Source organism: Chrysochloris asiatica, unplaced genomic scaffold (genome assembly GCF_000296735.1).
Source record: "Chrysochloris asiatica unplaced genomic scaffold, ChrAsi1.0 scaffold00130, whole genome shotgun sequence".
Classification (NCBI taxonomy): domain Eukaryota; kingdom Metazoa; phylum Chordata; class Mammalia; order Afrosoricida; family Chrysochloridae; genus Chrysochloris; species Chrysochloris asiatica.
This window is the reverse complement of record NW_006408648.1, coordinates 4,183,459-4,198,789: the sequence shown is the minus strand read 5'-3', so window position 1 is coordinate 4,198,789 and position 15,331 is coordinate 4,183,459. Positions and strand designations below refer to the sequence as shown.

Genomic DNA, 15,331 nt, shown 5'->3' with positions numbered 1-15,331 from the left:
AGATAGGTCTGCAAACAAGACTTTGATAAATGCCATCCACATAGATCTAGTGCGCTACACTGTTTGGCTATCATTGCAAAATGTACTCTCTAGTTTTCCCTAGGAATGGGAATAATCTCATCGGCTCCTAGATTGACATCTGGTCTTGGGCAAACTACTTAGTGTTTCTGGGTCTCAATTTCATTTGCTGCGGTCACTGATCTCTCAAGTCCCCTCCAGGTGTAATTATACATCTATTCATGTGTTGATTAATGTCTGTCTCCTCTACTGGATGGTAAGCTCTACCTGAACAAGGACCCAGTCTGTATTTAATCATCATTGCATCCCTACCATCTAATTCATCATGCCTAGCACTTGTAGGCATTCAATTCCTATCTTTTGTATAAATGAATCTCTATGAAAATCAAATAGTTACCTTGGCCTCTTAAGACTGTCCTGTACCCAATCAAGTCAGTTACATGGATCTGGATGACAAAGGACCTGACCTGGCAGGTTGCTCCAATCATCACAGGGAGGGCAGGGCACTGGCTCTGACCATGTGCAGCAAAGTGAGAGCCCAGGAGGGGCACCTGGACATCAGCCTGGAGGTTTTTTTTTTTAAATTACATGGTCTAGGGACCAGAGACCTGAATTTGAACAGATCTGTGATTTTCTAGCTGTGTGGTCTGTACGAATTATTCAGCTTCTCTTAGTTTCAGGCTTTTCCTTTGGAGAGAACAGACAGTACTGTCTACCTCTGGGGAAAACGGTGAAGCTTGAAGTAGTAAATCATGTATATTAAGTGTCTTTCCAGTAACTGGTGTTAAGTAAATGGAAGCTCCCTTTCTGACTCTGCCTTCCCTTCCCTTATGAAGTCTTTATGTTATGAGTTTTCTAATGACGCTTCCTTTACTAAAAGAATTGACTTTAGTTTGTTACTAATAAGTGGGTGCTCCTAGACTCTGTTGAAGGGGGATAAAGATTGGGTAGAGTGTTTCTTTTGTTACTTTTGTGAATATGATTTTCCCCCTTTGCTTCCAGTTGGTCTAATGCAATTTTGAGCTGTGTAATTTGCTATGGGTTGACAGAGCCCTGGTGACTCTGTAGGATAAGCACTGGACTGCTAACCACCAGCCACTGAGTGTATGTGTGTGTGTGGGGCACACTTCACAGAGTTGCTGTGAGTTGGAATAGACTTAACTGATTCAATGACAGTGAATTTAGTTTGGTTTTTGATTAATTTTGTAAATAAAATTTAATAATTATCACTTGAACATGCTGAGACCTACTACGAACAGAACACATCTGAACTTTATCTTTTTTTGCTTCTTTTGTCTCTCTCTCCACCTTATTTCTCACTTCCTCCCTGGTAGAGTGATTTATACTCCTGTTCTTGCCCCCTGTCTCCCCTCCTACGCGTCTACTACATATGGTCTTTATTCTGGAAGACAAATTCTGCTGCTAGGCAACCAGACGACAGAACTGCTGTGGTTGGCATGATTCTCACTAGTGACTGCATATGCAGTGGTGCCTCCATCTGCCCTCAGCCAGACAGATCTTTCCAGAAAGTGGGGGGTGGGGTGGGGTGGATTCTCCATAGAACATTAAAGGCCTTGGTACTCAACAGAAAAGTATTTATAAATCACTGTATATCAACAGCCTGCTTTAGAATCATTTTATTAGAACACATTTGAGAAAGTGACATACGGATATAAGACAGCAGCAATTCTCAGTCATGCAAATGCCTGCGTGAAGGTTCTCCATTGGATTTAAATTCAAGTACAAAGACAGTCCTTTCCTGAGCCAGGTACAATTCCAGAGAATGACATTTTTTTTTTTTTTTTAATCGAGAGCTTGATTCCTTTGCAAAGTTCAGAACACTGAACAAGTCACATCCTCACAATAAAATTGTGAGATACATGGAAGTGTAAACTTTCAGAATTTTAAAGAACCTTTTAGCCCCTCCCCACTCCCTTCAAACCCAGCCAGGGAAGTAAGCACAACCTTGAGACCTCTTAGAAATTAGGCTTGGTCTATTGAAAATAAAGTGATGGGCCTTAAAAAAAAGTTAGAAAATGGATTTATGTATGAAATGCAACCAGGTCTGCCTCTTTCCTTGGTCTGAGGTTCCCATGAAGCTCTGTGTTAGGGGTTGGAAACTGGAGGAATTTTTTTTTTTTTATTCTTTAAAATCTTTTATTATGAAAAATTTCAAACATATACAAAAGTCGTGAGAATGGTGTAATGAATGCCTATATACCTATCGCTTAGTTTCACAATTATCAACATATGACTAATCTTGTTTCATTTCTATCTTCCCCCATTGCCCACCACCCTCCCCAATTGGATAATTTGTGAAGTAAATGGAAGATGGGGGTGTGGTTATCTTTGAACCCAGAGGCATCAGAAGGGAATGAAGATAGGGAGGAGCTACAAGGACATGACAAAATGTGAGCAGGTTGACACAAACAGAATTGTTGGGAAAGTGGTTGCTGCCAATGTTTGGGAACAGCTACAGTTAGTCTTGGTGTGGTGCTGTGGGTTAATGCGCTGAACCACAAGGTCGGTGGTTCAAGCTCACCAGCCGCTCCTTGGAAACCGCTCCTTGGAAGCCCTATACAGGGTTGCTATGGGTTGGAACCCAGTTGACGGCACTCAACAGCAACAGTTAATCCTCATCTCTTCTGCCTCAAAATCACCCCTTCTTCCTCCCTCTTCCTCATGATTTGGGGGAGGCAGCTTAGATTAGAATGATGATTCCTTATTTTCCAGATTGAGGCCCTTTGACAATCGAAACGTTCAGCTTGGAGAAAAACTCCAGAGAGAACTGTGCTCCTCTAAATGACCTGTCCACTCACACTGCAGATCTCTAGGGCAGAAAGGGCCTGGGGTACCTAGTGTTCAGAAGGAGCTTGGGGAAGTACAGTGGGCCATGGGGCCTCTCACAGGTCTCTACTGCCCCACCGTTTTAGACTTTGGAGAGAAGCTCAGCAACCTTGATTTGCACCCAGGAGAGAAGCAGGAACCCGGAGGGGTGAGCCCATGACCCAGGTGGGCAGATTTTGCTTGGAACATGTTGCCCTCTGAGCAAAGGCTGCACCCCACACCAGCCCTGCCAGAGCAGTCTCAAGAGAGGTGGGTGATAGGAGTCCAGGTGGGAGGTCCCAACGGCGGCACGGATAACCCGGTGAGCTGCAGGGACAAGTCCCAGGCTGCGCGCTAAACGTAAGTGGAGAAAGGATCTCCAGGTCCCAGGTGCCACCGAGGAGCAAGGTTGCCATCCTGTTAAGAAAAGGGCCGGGGCTCTGTAATTTGCATATGACTTTGCAATAATCTGCACGAGATCCTGTAGCCCTTTATAGAAAACAGAATTAAATTATCAGTGAAACCTACTGTCTTTCTAGCAACCCAGTGCACAAAGTTCAACCTGGCAAATGACCAATCATTTTCTTTAGAAGAGAATGTGGAGACAACAGAGTGTTATTAAGGGCATCCTTTTGTCTGAATTTCCAGAAGAAGCTAATCAGGTCCAGGGATCCAGATGAGGATCGCTTATAGACCATTTTTGCTCATTCTGATACAGAACTCAAATCTATATACTTTCCCCTGCATTAGTACCTGTAAACCAGCCCTGGAGTGGTTCCCAATGTTCCAGTCATATAAGCAGGAAGGGAGCCAGGAGTAACAGAAACAAGGACACATTAAATCTGAGGTCCTAATAACAACGATGATGGGTGCTGATTTCATATCCTTTTCTGTTATTTTGCTCTCTTGTTTAAACTCTTTCAGGGTTCTTGTGCCCCACCAAATCTTGCTATAACACTCAATTGGGGGAGAGAAACTCAGAAAACTTTTCCCATTTATGTAGCAGATCCTTGGCAGTAATGGATTTAAAACTAATGACTTCCAGAATTTGAGGGGTCCTTAATATATGGCAACAATTTTCCCTACGAGTGGATTTGATTCGTGACTGGAAGGAGGGGATTACTGAGTGAGAGTGAACAATACTAGAGAACCCACTTTATAATCTAGTGTGGTCTGTACCATCTCTAGTGGCCTGTCTGAAATAATGGAATCCATGTTCCTTTAAGAAAAACTGCCCCTCACAAGATGTCTACTTCTAGTGCCACTGGAGGACGTGAAACATTCTAAACATGGCTAAGGCATGGCTCTTAGCCAAGGGAAACATTCAATATAAACAAGGCTTTGAATCAGTTCTTTCCAGTTTACTCATGGTCAAAAATGCAAGACAAGAATGGACCAGAATTTACAAAATATGGCTTAACAACAATAGCAGCAATGAAAAAAAATTACAGCTTGATGCCTTGTTAGAAATGAAATCTCCCTCTTAGAAAACAAGGGCAGCATAGCAATCAAATCTTTTGATTGGTTGAGTAAGAAACATCCATGACCCACTCAAAGATAGTGGCCAAGCATGCTTCTCTGAATATGTGTTCTTCTCCCAGGCAGTGATCCAACGCCCTGCACAAGGTTTCTGAAAGGGCTCACTATACCTCTTCCAAGATTCCCATTCCAGGGCTTTTAACGAGTCATTTTTACTGTTCTGGTCACTGTTCCACTTTACCCAAATTTTTAAAAATTCAGGTCTGTTCTGATTGACGCTTTGATTGTGAATGAACTGGTTTGAAGCCCTGAGGATAAATTTAAAAATGTAATCACGGCATTATGATGTAAAAAGCTCCATAATACTTGCCATATAAAAACGAAGAAAACAATCTGACATTCTTTTAGTAAGAATTGCAACCAGGCAGACACTACTCATTAAATAAGAGAAAACCCTTGAGTATTACACTTAAATGGCAGCTACCCTGAGCTATAAGAAAGATAGTAGAAACTTAGAAGTAAGAAGAGAGATGAGATTCTGAAGAAGTCAGGAGCTGTACACATGTATTTGTGGTGAGACTCATGGTGAAGGCATTGGTAAGTTTACTGAGCTCACCTTTACCAGGGCAAAAGGGAATCAAGAATTATAAATCATATTTTTCTTTGCTTAATGTTAATAAGAGGCGTGGTATCAGCTGTCCTAATTAGCTAGTCCCCCACATCATAATTCACTGTCATTACCAGTTTGATTTATAGATGTGTTATAAGGTTTGTAGAATTTATTTTAATGGCAGAATTTGGTAGCTTCATAAATGTCTAGTTTGACATCTGTTATACACACGTTATTAAAATTCTGAAGGGGAACAATTTAAAAAATACTAGCTGCTATAATTGCAAATAGGTAATGTTTATTGAGTGCTTACCATGTGCCAGGCAAAGTGTGAGTCTTTTGAATACATGATCTGTACCACAACTTGGTGTTGTGGGTAACACCATCATCTCCATTTTGCAGACAGAAACACTGAGAGGTCCTGCCCAGGATCTCACAACTAGCAAGGGGAGAGGTGAGATTTGACTCCATAGTTGTCCTTAACCACTGTGAATTATTACCCCTTGTAAAGAAACATCCATCTGCTAAATGATACTTGTATGTTTATGGATTCCAAGGGTTTTGGAAAGTATCCCTCACATATTTCAAGAAGCCACCTTATCCGTGAGGACTGAATTTGAAGTGTTTTGGACCATTATATAATTTTTGTTGTTTACAGAAATTTTCTCATCTTCTAAACCTCAAGTTATAATTATCTCTGTATAACTGCATATCTGTGTAATGATGGTGTGATTTGTGAGGAACATAAGAAATAGACCACCTGGAGAAACTGACTTGTTTCCTAAAACCCTGGGAAGACACATACTGCATTTAGACAGCAATACTTAAAAGAGTAGTTTTAACATCAAGCTCTTAACTTTAAAAATAATAGCCTTGGTTTTCTTTTTTTGACTTAGGGCAAGGACTAAAGAAAAAAAGTATAAGTGGAAGTGTGAAAAAAGATTCCATTAAAATATTTTTGAAATGTTAACCTCTATTACTACTTAGAAAATAACTCTCAGCTTGGAATTCACAAATACATTCCCTATCCAATCACCCTATACATCTTGAATTCTGATTCAGCTTTTAAAGATATTTTTCTAGTAATTTTAAGGATCACCTGATGAGGAATCCTTAGCCCAGAGTCTTCTTTTGTGCCCCAATTACTCCGGCATTGGAAAACTGGAATCTTGCTGCATTTTCACACATTGTCCAGAAGCACTGGGTCTTTGGCATTTTCCACAAGGGTTAATAATCAGTGAGACCCACTTTATAGGATAGTTAACAGTTTTATTAGCCTCACCTTTGTAACATTCCTTCTTTTATTGGGGGTGGGGGACAGCAAGGAAATCACCCCCACCTTTTGGGGGTACATGTATTTAACATGCTGTAGGCTCCATTCTAGTTCTAGGTACTCGTATGAGCCTTCTGAGCTATGGAGAGATGTTCTACCATCACTGGTTGCACAAGAGACAACATTGGAATTCAGTGGTATAAAAACAGCCACAAATGGGGAAAATATTGACTATATTATAGATTCATACCTTTGCTTGTTCAACAAAGAATTTGAGACAGTTAATTTGCAATATTCTTAAAAAATGTATCTTCAGTTGACTTTCTATTCTCAATGTCCCTTTGTTTGATGGCTTAGGAAGCTACTGAGGCAGGGATGTGCTTTGTTACAACTTTTCTAAGGTAAGACACAATAAACAGTCTCCTCTACATTCCTGCCTCATGTAACGCTGTCCTAGACACACAGAAGACAGTGAGCAATGACACATGCAATCTGTAGAACATAGAACACTCTTGTTTTCTGTAATTCAAATTTACTGATCAGGAGGAGAAAATGTCAGAATTTACACCATTTGGGCCACAATGTTACTTTGTGAATTTCTGCCACAATCAACTAATTGTTTTCTTTGAATGCACTTGGAGGTGAATGTTCGTGTGCAGAACGGACATCAGAAATAACTTGCATCAAATCTCAGCTCTGCCATTTGTTGTGTGATCCATCTTGGGCAAACTATTTAACCTCTGATATTTTCCTCATCTACAAAATAAGGATAATGGTGCTTACCTTTAAGAGTTGTGGGGATTACATGAGAGAATATATGTAAAATGCCAGGCACACATTAAGGGTTCAGCAAGAAATGCAGTTGGTATTGCTGATTGTTTAAGCCCTGCATATCTTTATGTTTTCCTCAGGTGTCCCTTCTACCTACCCAATGGTATTCATCATTAGATGGTGGAGATTTTGTGCTTGGTATGAACCTTTAATGTTCTCTTTTTTCCTCCATAAAACAGAGAACTCTACAAATACCATATTGACTGGTTTCAAAGAACCTTTCTCCATCCACCTCAAGTTTCAAACCAGAGCCTGAACTTGATGTAGCCATCAAATTGAAAACAGAGATGCAATGTAGTAAAAATATCAAATAGGGCATAGAAAAAAGACAAACACCATGAAACATACTTTCAAGGAATGATTTGGGGACTTTCTTATTTATTTTTTCCTGCTTCCTTCCTATTCTTCCTGAAGGCATCTGGATGGCTGTGTTGGTGGACCATCCTAACCTGGGAGATTCCTCATCCTGCTGAACTCTGTGAGGTGACTGATTGGTTGAGAAGCTTAATGTTGAACAGGGTGGTCTAACAGGGGATGCAGAATTTAGCTTTGTTAGCTCCCTCCTAAGGGATAGATCAGCCCCTCAAACCTCCAGATCATTACCCAGGGGAGGAAAATCAGCTAGAGTGGAATACATGTGTTTCTCTTTTCTTTCACTCTCTGTTCAGAAAAACTATGAAACTGGGCAGTATGGAAGGAACATCTTTGAAAATATTTGTTTCATGTTCCTCCAAGTTTAGAAAGATTTTTAAAAAAAGTCTTTTTACCAGTAATTTTATCAGAAATTGTTCCGTCTGTCCTTAGACTGTGGGGAAGGGAGAGCCATGAGCAGGGAGTAGGGACTTGACCTACCCATGAACCTACTATTTGCAGTCTTGCTGCCCATGTTGTACTAACTGATTTCCTCAATGGTGCTCTCAGAGCCCTCCGAACCAAGTCCACCATCTCATGCTCTGGGGGCCCTCTCACTAGAATCATGGGGGCTGGGGTGGGGAGTGGGTAAGCCAAACTTGAAACATGTCTGCTTTTTTCTCTTTCCCACTGCAGAGTTTTTCATGAAACCTCTTCATCAACTTGAAAATATACTTTAAAATTTCTCCTTCCTTTCCACATCTTACCAGATTATCAAGTTTGGGGGGGCGGGATGCCACACACTCTGGATTTCTTCTATCTTTCCTTCAGTCCATGGCTTCTGACCTTCTCAACCAACTAAGTGGCCAGTTCCTCAGCTCCTAACTCAGCTCCCTCCTGTAAGGTAGCCCAGTTCACCCTGTTACTACTCTCTCTAACCTTGAGATGCTGAGCAGTAGATCACCCCGCTCCCTACTGTTGGTCCCTTCACCCTCAGTCCATGCAACCATGCAGAGAGTGGACCCTCAGGACCTTCCTGTTCTTTCAAAAATAACATCTATTATGTGTTTTTGCTAGTAAGAGTAATGACTTTCCATTGAGACTCTGGAAAAAGCCACCATTCAGAAATAATCACTCTTTATATTTTAGTATATTTTCTTCCTATGTATAAACATGCATATGTACATGCATATAATATGTATGTGTGTATGTATGTGTGTATGTATGCATACATGGAGGCCTGGTAGCACAGTAGGTGAGTGCTTGGCTGCTGAGGGCTCGGCAGTTCGAAACTGCCATCTGCTTTATGGAAGAAAGATATGGCAATCTGTTTTCATAAAGGTTACTGCCTTGGGAATCCTATGGGTCAGCTGTATTCCATTCTAGAAGGTGGCTATGAGTCGAAATTGACTGGATGGCAATGGGTTTGATGCTTGGTGTATACATATGTATGTTGTTGTTAAGTGCCACTGAGGCTGTTGACTCATAGCCACCCTGTGTAGGGTTTCCAAGGAGCGGCTGGTATGTTTGAATTGCCAACCTTGTGGTTAGCAGTCTAGTGCTTATATTACAATGCCACATTAGGATGCAAGCAGAAATATACATGCACATACTCTTTAAATTTTATGTTTAGCAGAAAAAAAATGAGCCTTTAGTATTGAGAAGGAAAAGGAAGAGTCCTAACACAGTATGAAAGAAAAGTAATCCGAGATTGCAGTTCAGGAAGGCCCTTCACCTGTGCCAGACACAGCCAGGAGCTGTGACTTATCGGGTTATATTATCACAGGCAGATGGTCCAGGAAAAATACATAAGCTATGTCTGCCTCTCAAACCATGTGGATGAATATTTCTTAGAGAATATATGGGGATTGCTTTCAGAGATGTAGGTAAGTTCATAAATATATACAAACAGAAGATATATACACAAAACACATTGTTCAACGATTACTTTTTAACACTCTCTGTGAATGCCTAACTCAATCTCAGTGTGATGCAGATATCAAACAGATTCACACATGAATCTTGTCTTCATGATCTCATAGTTCAAATGCAGTAAAAAAATAAACCCATGAAAACCAATTTGAAATCTGAAGATTCTGTGCACCATGGTGTTGAGGGTTCTACTTGTAAGTGTTGTTGAGTCTGTTTTGACTCACAGAGACCTGTGTATGTTTTTTGATGCTATACATCTTTGTGGGAGCAGAAAGCCCCATCTTTCTCCTGTGAGTGGCTGGCGGTCTCAACCCGCCAACTTTATGGTTCGCAGTCCAGTGCTTATCCAGAGCTACGACATTCCCAGGACTCTAGTAATCATTCTAATAACAAAGATGCACTCCAATAACACTGTTTCTGAACTAAAAAGCGAACCTATCAGAACAGAGAAATACTTTTTGAGGCAATCTAGGCTGGCAGATAAAAGAGTTTATGATTTGCAAGATATTAGAGTCTAATAAAAGCAATGGCACATGTATCAGAAACCATTGATTAGAGAAGAAATTTCCAGACAGCAAAGGGGCTCAAGGGAGAGAAATGACCGGAGGGAAGGGGCCTGCTTATCAAGTGGCTCTAGGTGTTAGAAAATGTTATTGAGGTTCTGGGGGACATACATCTCTTCTTGAAACTCCCAGGGGAAGATTTAATATATTCTAGAAAATTTTAAAGCAAGGCAAAGTAATATGCAATCAATGCCGTGATCCAACAGAAAATCGGCTGAGAAAGCAGACAGAGAATGAAGGAGAGCCAGATGGCTTATACATACAACTGTTGATGTCAGCATTGGAAAAGGAGCTGTTTGGAATGGTATAAGTTTCATTTTACTTTAGTTGAGTGCAATGCGTCATCCAAGTGCAGTTATGCATTGTTGTTGTTGTCAAGCGATGTTCAGTCAATTTTGACTCATAGTGACCCTGTATAGGGCTTCTGAGCAGCTAGTAGGTTTGAACTGCCAACCTTGTGGTTAGCAGTCTAGTGCATATCCTACAATGTCACACCAGGACCCCAGTTATGTTCTGTTGTTAAAGTGTCATCAAGTTTGTACTGACTCATAGTGACCTTGTATAGGGTTTCTGTGGTGAGTCTGAACCCTGACCTTGAGGTTCAAACTGACCTTGTGGTTTAGTGCTTATCTTACAGAAGCACACCAGAATACACAATTGGATATATGGAACTGGACCCTAATACAAGGGCAAGAGCCCAGAGAATATGAAAGCCATTCAGGAGGTTACTGAGAGAATCTAAGCAAAAGATTAGACCCAGGCTCAACCCAAACTGAGCTTCTGAGAGTGGTTATGCAGCAGTGGTGTGGAAGATACTCTGAGGGACTCACTCTAAGGATATGGCAACTGACTGGCTCTAAGAGAATATGCCAAAGGTGAATCCACAGATACAAACCTGGGTATATGGGAAAACAATGCTGCTTCTGTACCAAAGAAGGAAGTCAACCCAGACTTACTGGTTTGAGAGAAAAAGGAAGTAATTTTCTGATGCAGAGACTGAGAAAAGTTGGCCATCACACTGAAAATATCTAGCAGTAGTAATACGATGGCACCATTTGGCTTCACATGTGTGTGTGTTTTCTGGTTTCTTGGTAAGATGTAGTCTTCAGGGTGGGGGCTGGCCTATTTTGTTTCACTACTACATCTCCATCACCTGCAACAATACCTGACACATAGTAGGTGTTCAACAATTTTGTTGAATGAGCCAAGAAATGAATGCAAAATCACAATTAAGGCAATAGTCAGTTTAGGGGATACAGTCATGCAATTTTTTCCACAGATATCAGATGTGAAGTACCAAAAACTATTGTTCACAGTGGGTGAAGAGCTAAAGAAATATGAGCCAAGTTCAAGTGCATGCCTCATTGGGGGCATGGAGTATCACACCCTATGCTAGTGAGATGTTGAAGGAAAGGGAATGCTTGGCAATGTTGGGAAAGGAGCTGGATATAATGGGTGAGATTCAGAGTAATGTGAACAGGCAGACACTAGACTGCTTTTGAGTCTAGAGAAAACAAAGCACAGTGATGCGTTAAGGTAAAGGTACAATTACTCCTGTAAGTCTTCATCCAATTCACAGTAAGTTTTAAAAAGAGTAATTCTGTATGTATCGTGATAGCAACCCTCAGTGTTTCTTGAGAGCTACTGAATAAAGTTAATTCCTCTGAAATGGGGCCCAGCATCTGCCATGATCTGACCCAACCAATCACTCCAGTTTTACTTCCTACAATTCATCTCACAAATCCTGAACTTCAATCATACATACTTATTCTCTACACCCCAAACTCACCCTATATTTTCCTTTCTCCTTTACCTTGCTATTACTGTTAGATACATTTGGAAACTTCTTTCCCAACCTCAGTCCCAGTGTTATCTTGCAAAATTCTACCCATTTAGTAATTCTATAGTATCATGCAATTGTACAACCTAATAATTCCATAATGACTAATGCTGAACCTTCTCTGATCTTCTAAAACCTTTGTTTTTATTATATTTGATCCCAATTTCTAGACTTCTCTCTCTTGCTTACAAAGCCAAACATATTACCTTGTGTTTATTTGGTAATGAATTCATTTACTCATTTAACAGATATTTAGTGAGTACCTTGCATGAACCAACAAGGCTTTTAGATTCTGGGATTATAATGGAAGTACAAATTAAGCATAACTTCATGTAGCTGAAAGTCTGCTGGAGAAAGCAATGACATGACCACACAAATACTTACATACTTATCAACGGTGATAGGTACCAAGGTAAAATAGCACAGTGTTCTGTAAGAAATATGAGCTGGGGAAAAAACTAAATCAAGGGGTCAGGATAGCTTAAGATCTAAAAGAAAAGAGGAAAAAGGACTGGACTGAGGTATTTGGGGTGGGAGAGAAACAATTTTCAAGATAGAGAAAGCGCATATACAAAAACCCAGGGATGTGAAGAAAAGTAACACATTCAGGGAAGGACAGGGATGTCCCAGGGCAGGAAACAAGATGAAGAGTGAGTCCAGTGAAGCTGGAGAAATGGGCAGCGCTCACAGGCCACGTTGAGGATTTTTGCACTGATCCTATGACCAAGGAGCAGCAATGGAAGGGCTGGAAGCCAAAGAATGACATGGAGACCTTGCATTTCAAGGTCACAGAGGCTGCAGAGTAGAGAAGAAACTGGAGGGAGGTAAGAGTGAATGCATGGAGACCATCTTCCACAGGCCACAGGTTGATAGGACAGTGGCGTGGACTGTGGTGGATCATTCAGATGCTTAATAAATGTCAGAGGAATGAACACTCAAACTTCTACAGTCATTGCCAGGACTGATCAAAGTTGAACTGATCCTCAATTTTCTAATATAAACCAAGTCACTGTAATTTCTGCTCTCCAGAACCCTTGGGAATGTGCCTGTTTGGATAAGCAAAGTTTCTGAAAACTAAAGGTAAACACCAACAGTTTTCTCCCCATTTTAACAATTTTGATAATGTTCTCTATATCCCTAACTTCTAAAGCAAAGTACACTGACCATAATTTACCCTTTTGTTCATACTTACAAATACCAACACAAATAATGATGGTGTAAGGATGTCTTCGAAACAGAGTGAGTCATTAAAAAAACAAAGCTTGGTAACATCACTAAATGGAATCAAGCTGTCGGAGTTTTAACTCCTCTGCCAGCTTTTGCTTTCCATAGTTTTCTGCCTCTTCTCTTGCTGTCAAGAGAAGCTTCTCTTGTAGCTCAGCCTTTGTGGCTGTGCCTGTATAGATGCAGCCTTCTCCTGTTCTAGCTTTCTTGTGAGATGAGTAACTAGACGGACAAGATAGTAAGAAGGATGTGTACAGTTAAGGTTTAAAAGGTTTGACTGTTAACACAGATGTTTATTTTTGCTATGTAAAGACTTCAATCCTAAGTCTTAGATCTGTTTGTCAGACGGATCTGTTTGTTGGACTCCAAACTTAATTTATTTTCTCTAAATTTCATTGTTTTAAATGTATTACCTGTTTATATATAAAGTAGTAACAGAAACACTTCTAAACAGTCAACTAGTTCTTATTCATTAATTAGAAGTATATATAGAAATGAACAGAAACCTGCATTATATATTAAGTTCTCATGTTGGTATACTGTTGTTGGAGAAATAAATGGTGAATAGTATTCTAAATTACAAAATAATATATCATATCATAGGAACCTCCAATATAAAAAGATATTATGGTCAATATGCCAAATTATGTTTATCAAGACTAATGAAGAGAGTGACAAGAGTAGTCACAGACTGAGAGCTGATATTTACCACAGGTGAAACCAACAAAGGACTAATATGCAGAATATATGAAGAGCTACAAATGAATTAAAAAAGGATCAACCAAAACAGACCTGCCCTCCCCCCCATTAGACATATAGGCAAAAGACTGAAACAGAATATTGCACAAGAGAAAATCCAAATGTAAATAAGGACATGAAAAGGTGTCCACCTTTAATTGTAATCAAGGAAATGCAAATGAAATTATAAGCAGATCTACAAAAATGTAAAAATCTGACAATATTAAGCAATGGTGAGGATGCTGTTATTAAAGTGCCTTCAACTCTATAGGGTTTCTGATGCTTTTTAAATCTTTGCAGTAAAGAAAGCCTCATGGAGAGCAATCAAAATCTCATACATGCTGGTAGAAGTTTCAATTTAGCACAATAACTTGGAATAGTAGATTTTATTATCTACTAATGTTGAAGGAGCTCTGGTAGTGTAGTGGTTACAAATTGGGCTGTGAGCCGCAAAGTCAGCAGTTCGAAACTACCAGCTGTTTCACAGGAGAAAGATGAGGCTTTCTGCTCCCATAAAGATTTACAGCCTTGGAAACCCTGTGCAGGGTCGCTATGAGTAGGAACTGACTCCACGGCACATAACAACAACAACAATGTTGAAGATAGAGGTAAAATATTCCCTATCACTTAGACATTTCTCTCCTAGCTTTAAACTCTTAAAGAAGACCTCAAGAGCATATGCATACAAGAACATTCATAGCAGCAATGTTCATTAGAGTTCCAAATGTCCCATATACAGAACAAATAAATAGACTGTGGTATATTTCTACAATGGAGTACTATTCAACAATGGAAATGAATAACAACTATACACATCAGTATGAATGAATCCCATAAACATAATGTTAGATGACAGAAGACATACAGTATGATCCTACTTATATAAAAATTTTAAATAAAATCATCAAAACTATATTACTTAGGGACCCTACAGAGAAGGTAAAATGTTGAAGAAAAGGACAGACATTATTATTCTGAATGCCATGGGTTGTGACCAGAGAGAGACAATGTTCTTCTGCTTCTTAACCTACATGTTTGTTACATGCATGTTCATTAAAACTTTCACTTCGGTTATGTAATTTCTGCATATATATATTACATTTCAAAATTTCTTTACAGTTTGATGTAAAGCAGATGTTTGTAAGTATAAAAAATTTTTTATCTCTAGTAACTAAAGTAGCAGTTACTTAACTGACAAGTCCATAACTCTCAGTTAGGTAATAATATAAATTAAATAGTGAACATTGTAATAAAATACTAGAAAATGTTATAGTTGCAATTTTAGCAGCTAATCAAAACATACAAAGTAACAATGAATAAAATTGTTTTAAAAGCACATAAGACCAGATTGGAGAAGATAAAAATAAATGAAGGGGACACCTCACTGTAATGTCTATCAAGAATAAAAATGCACATTCCCTTTGACCCACTAATTCTACTTCTAAGAAGCTATCCTGGTGATGGTGGTTGTGTGCCACTGAGTCGATTCCGACTTGTAGCCACCCTGCGTAGGGTTTTCGAGGAGCAGCTTGAGTGTGAACTGCTAATCCTGAGGTTCAAACTGACCTTGAGGTCCAGCACATTATCCTGAAGTGCCACACCAGGAGGGTTAGTTAATGCACCAGACTGCAAAGCTGTTTGAACTG

At 39.8% G+C, this 15,331-nt stretch overlaps 1 protein-coding gene across 1 annotated transcript in view; it reads right to left on the bottom strand.

The window, feature by feature from the left end:
* Positions 1–3,198: 3,198 nt before the first annotated feature.
* Positions 3,199–15,331, bottom strand: part of LOC102833043 (kalirin-like) — a 398,989-nt gene continuing 386,856 nt past the window's right edge. Inside the window, exon 34 of the mRNA XM_006869427.1 lies at positions 3,199–3,261. Coding sequence (XP_006869489.1) covers positions 3,199–3,261 — 63 coding nt within the window. The remainder of the gene's footprint in view (positions 3,262–15,331) is intronic.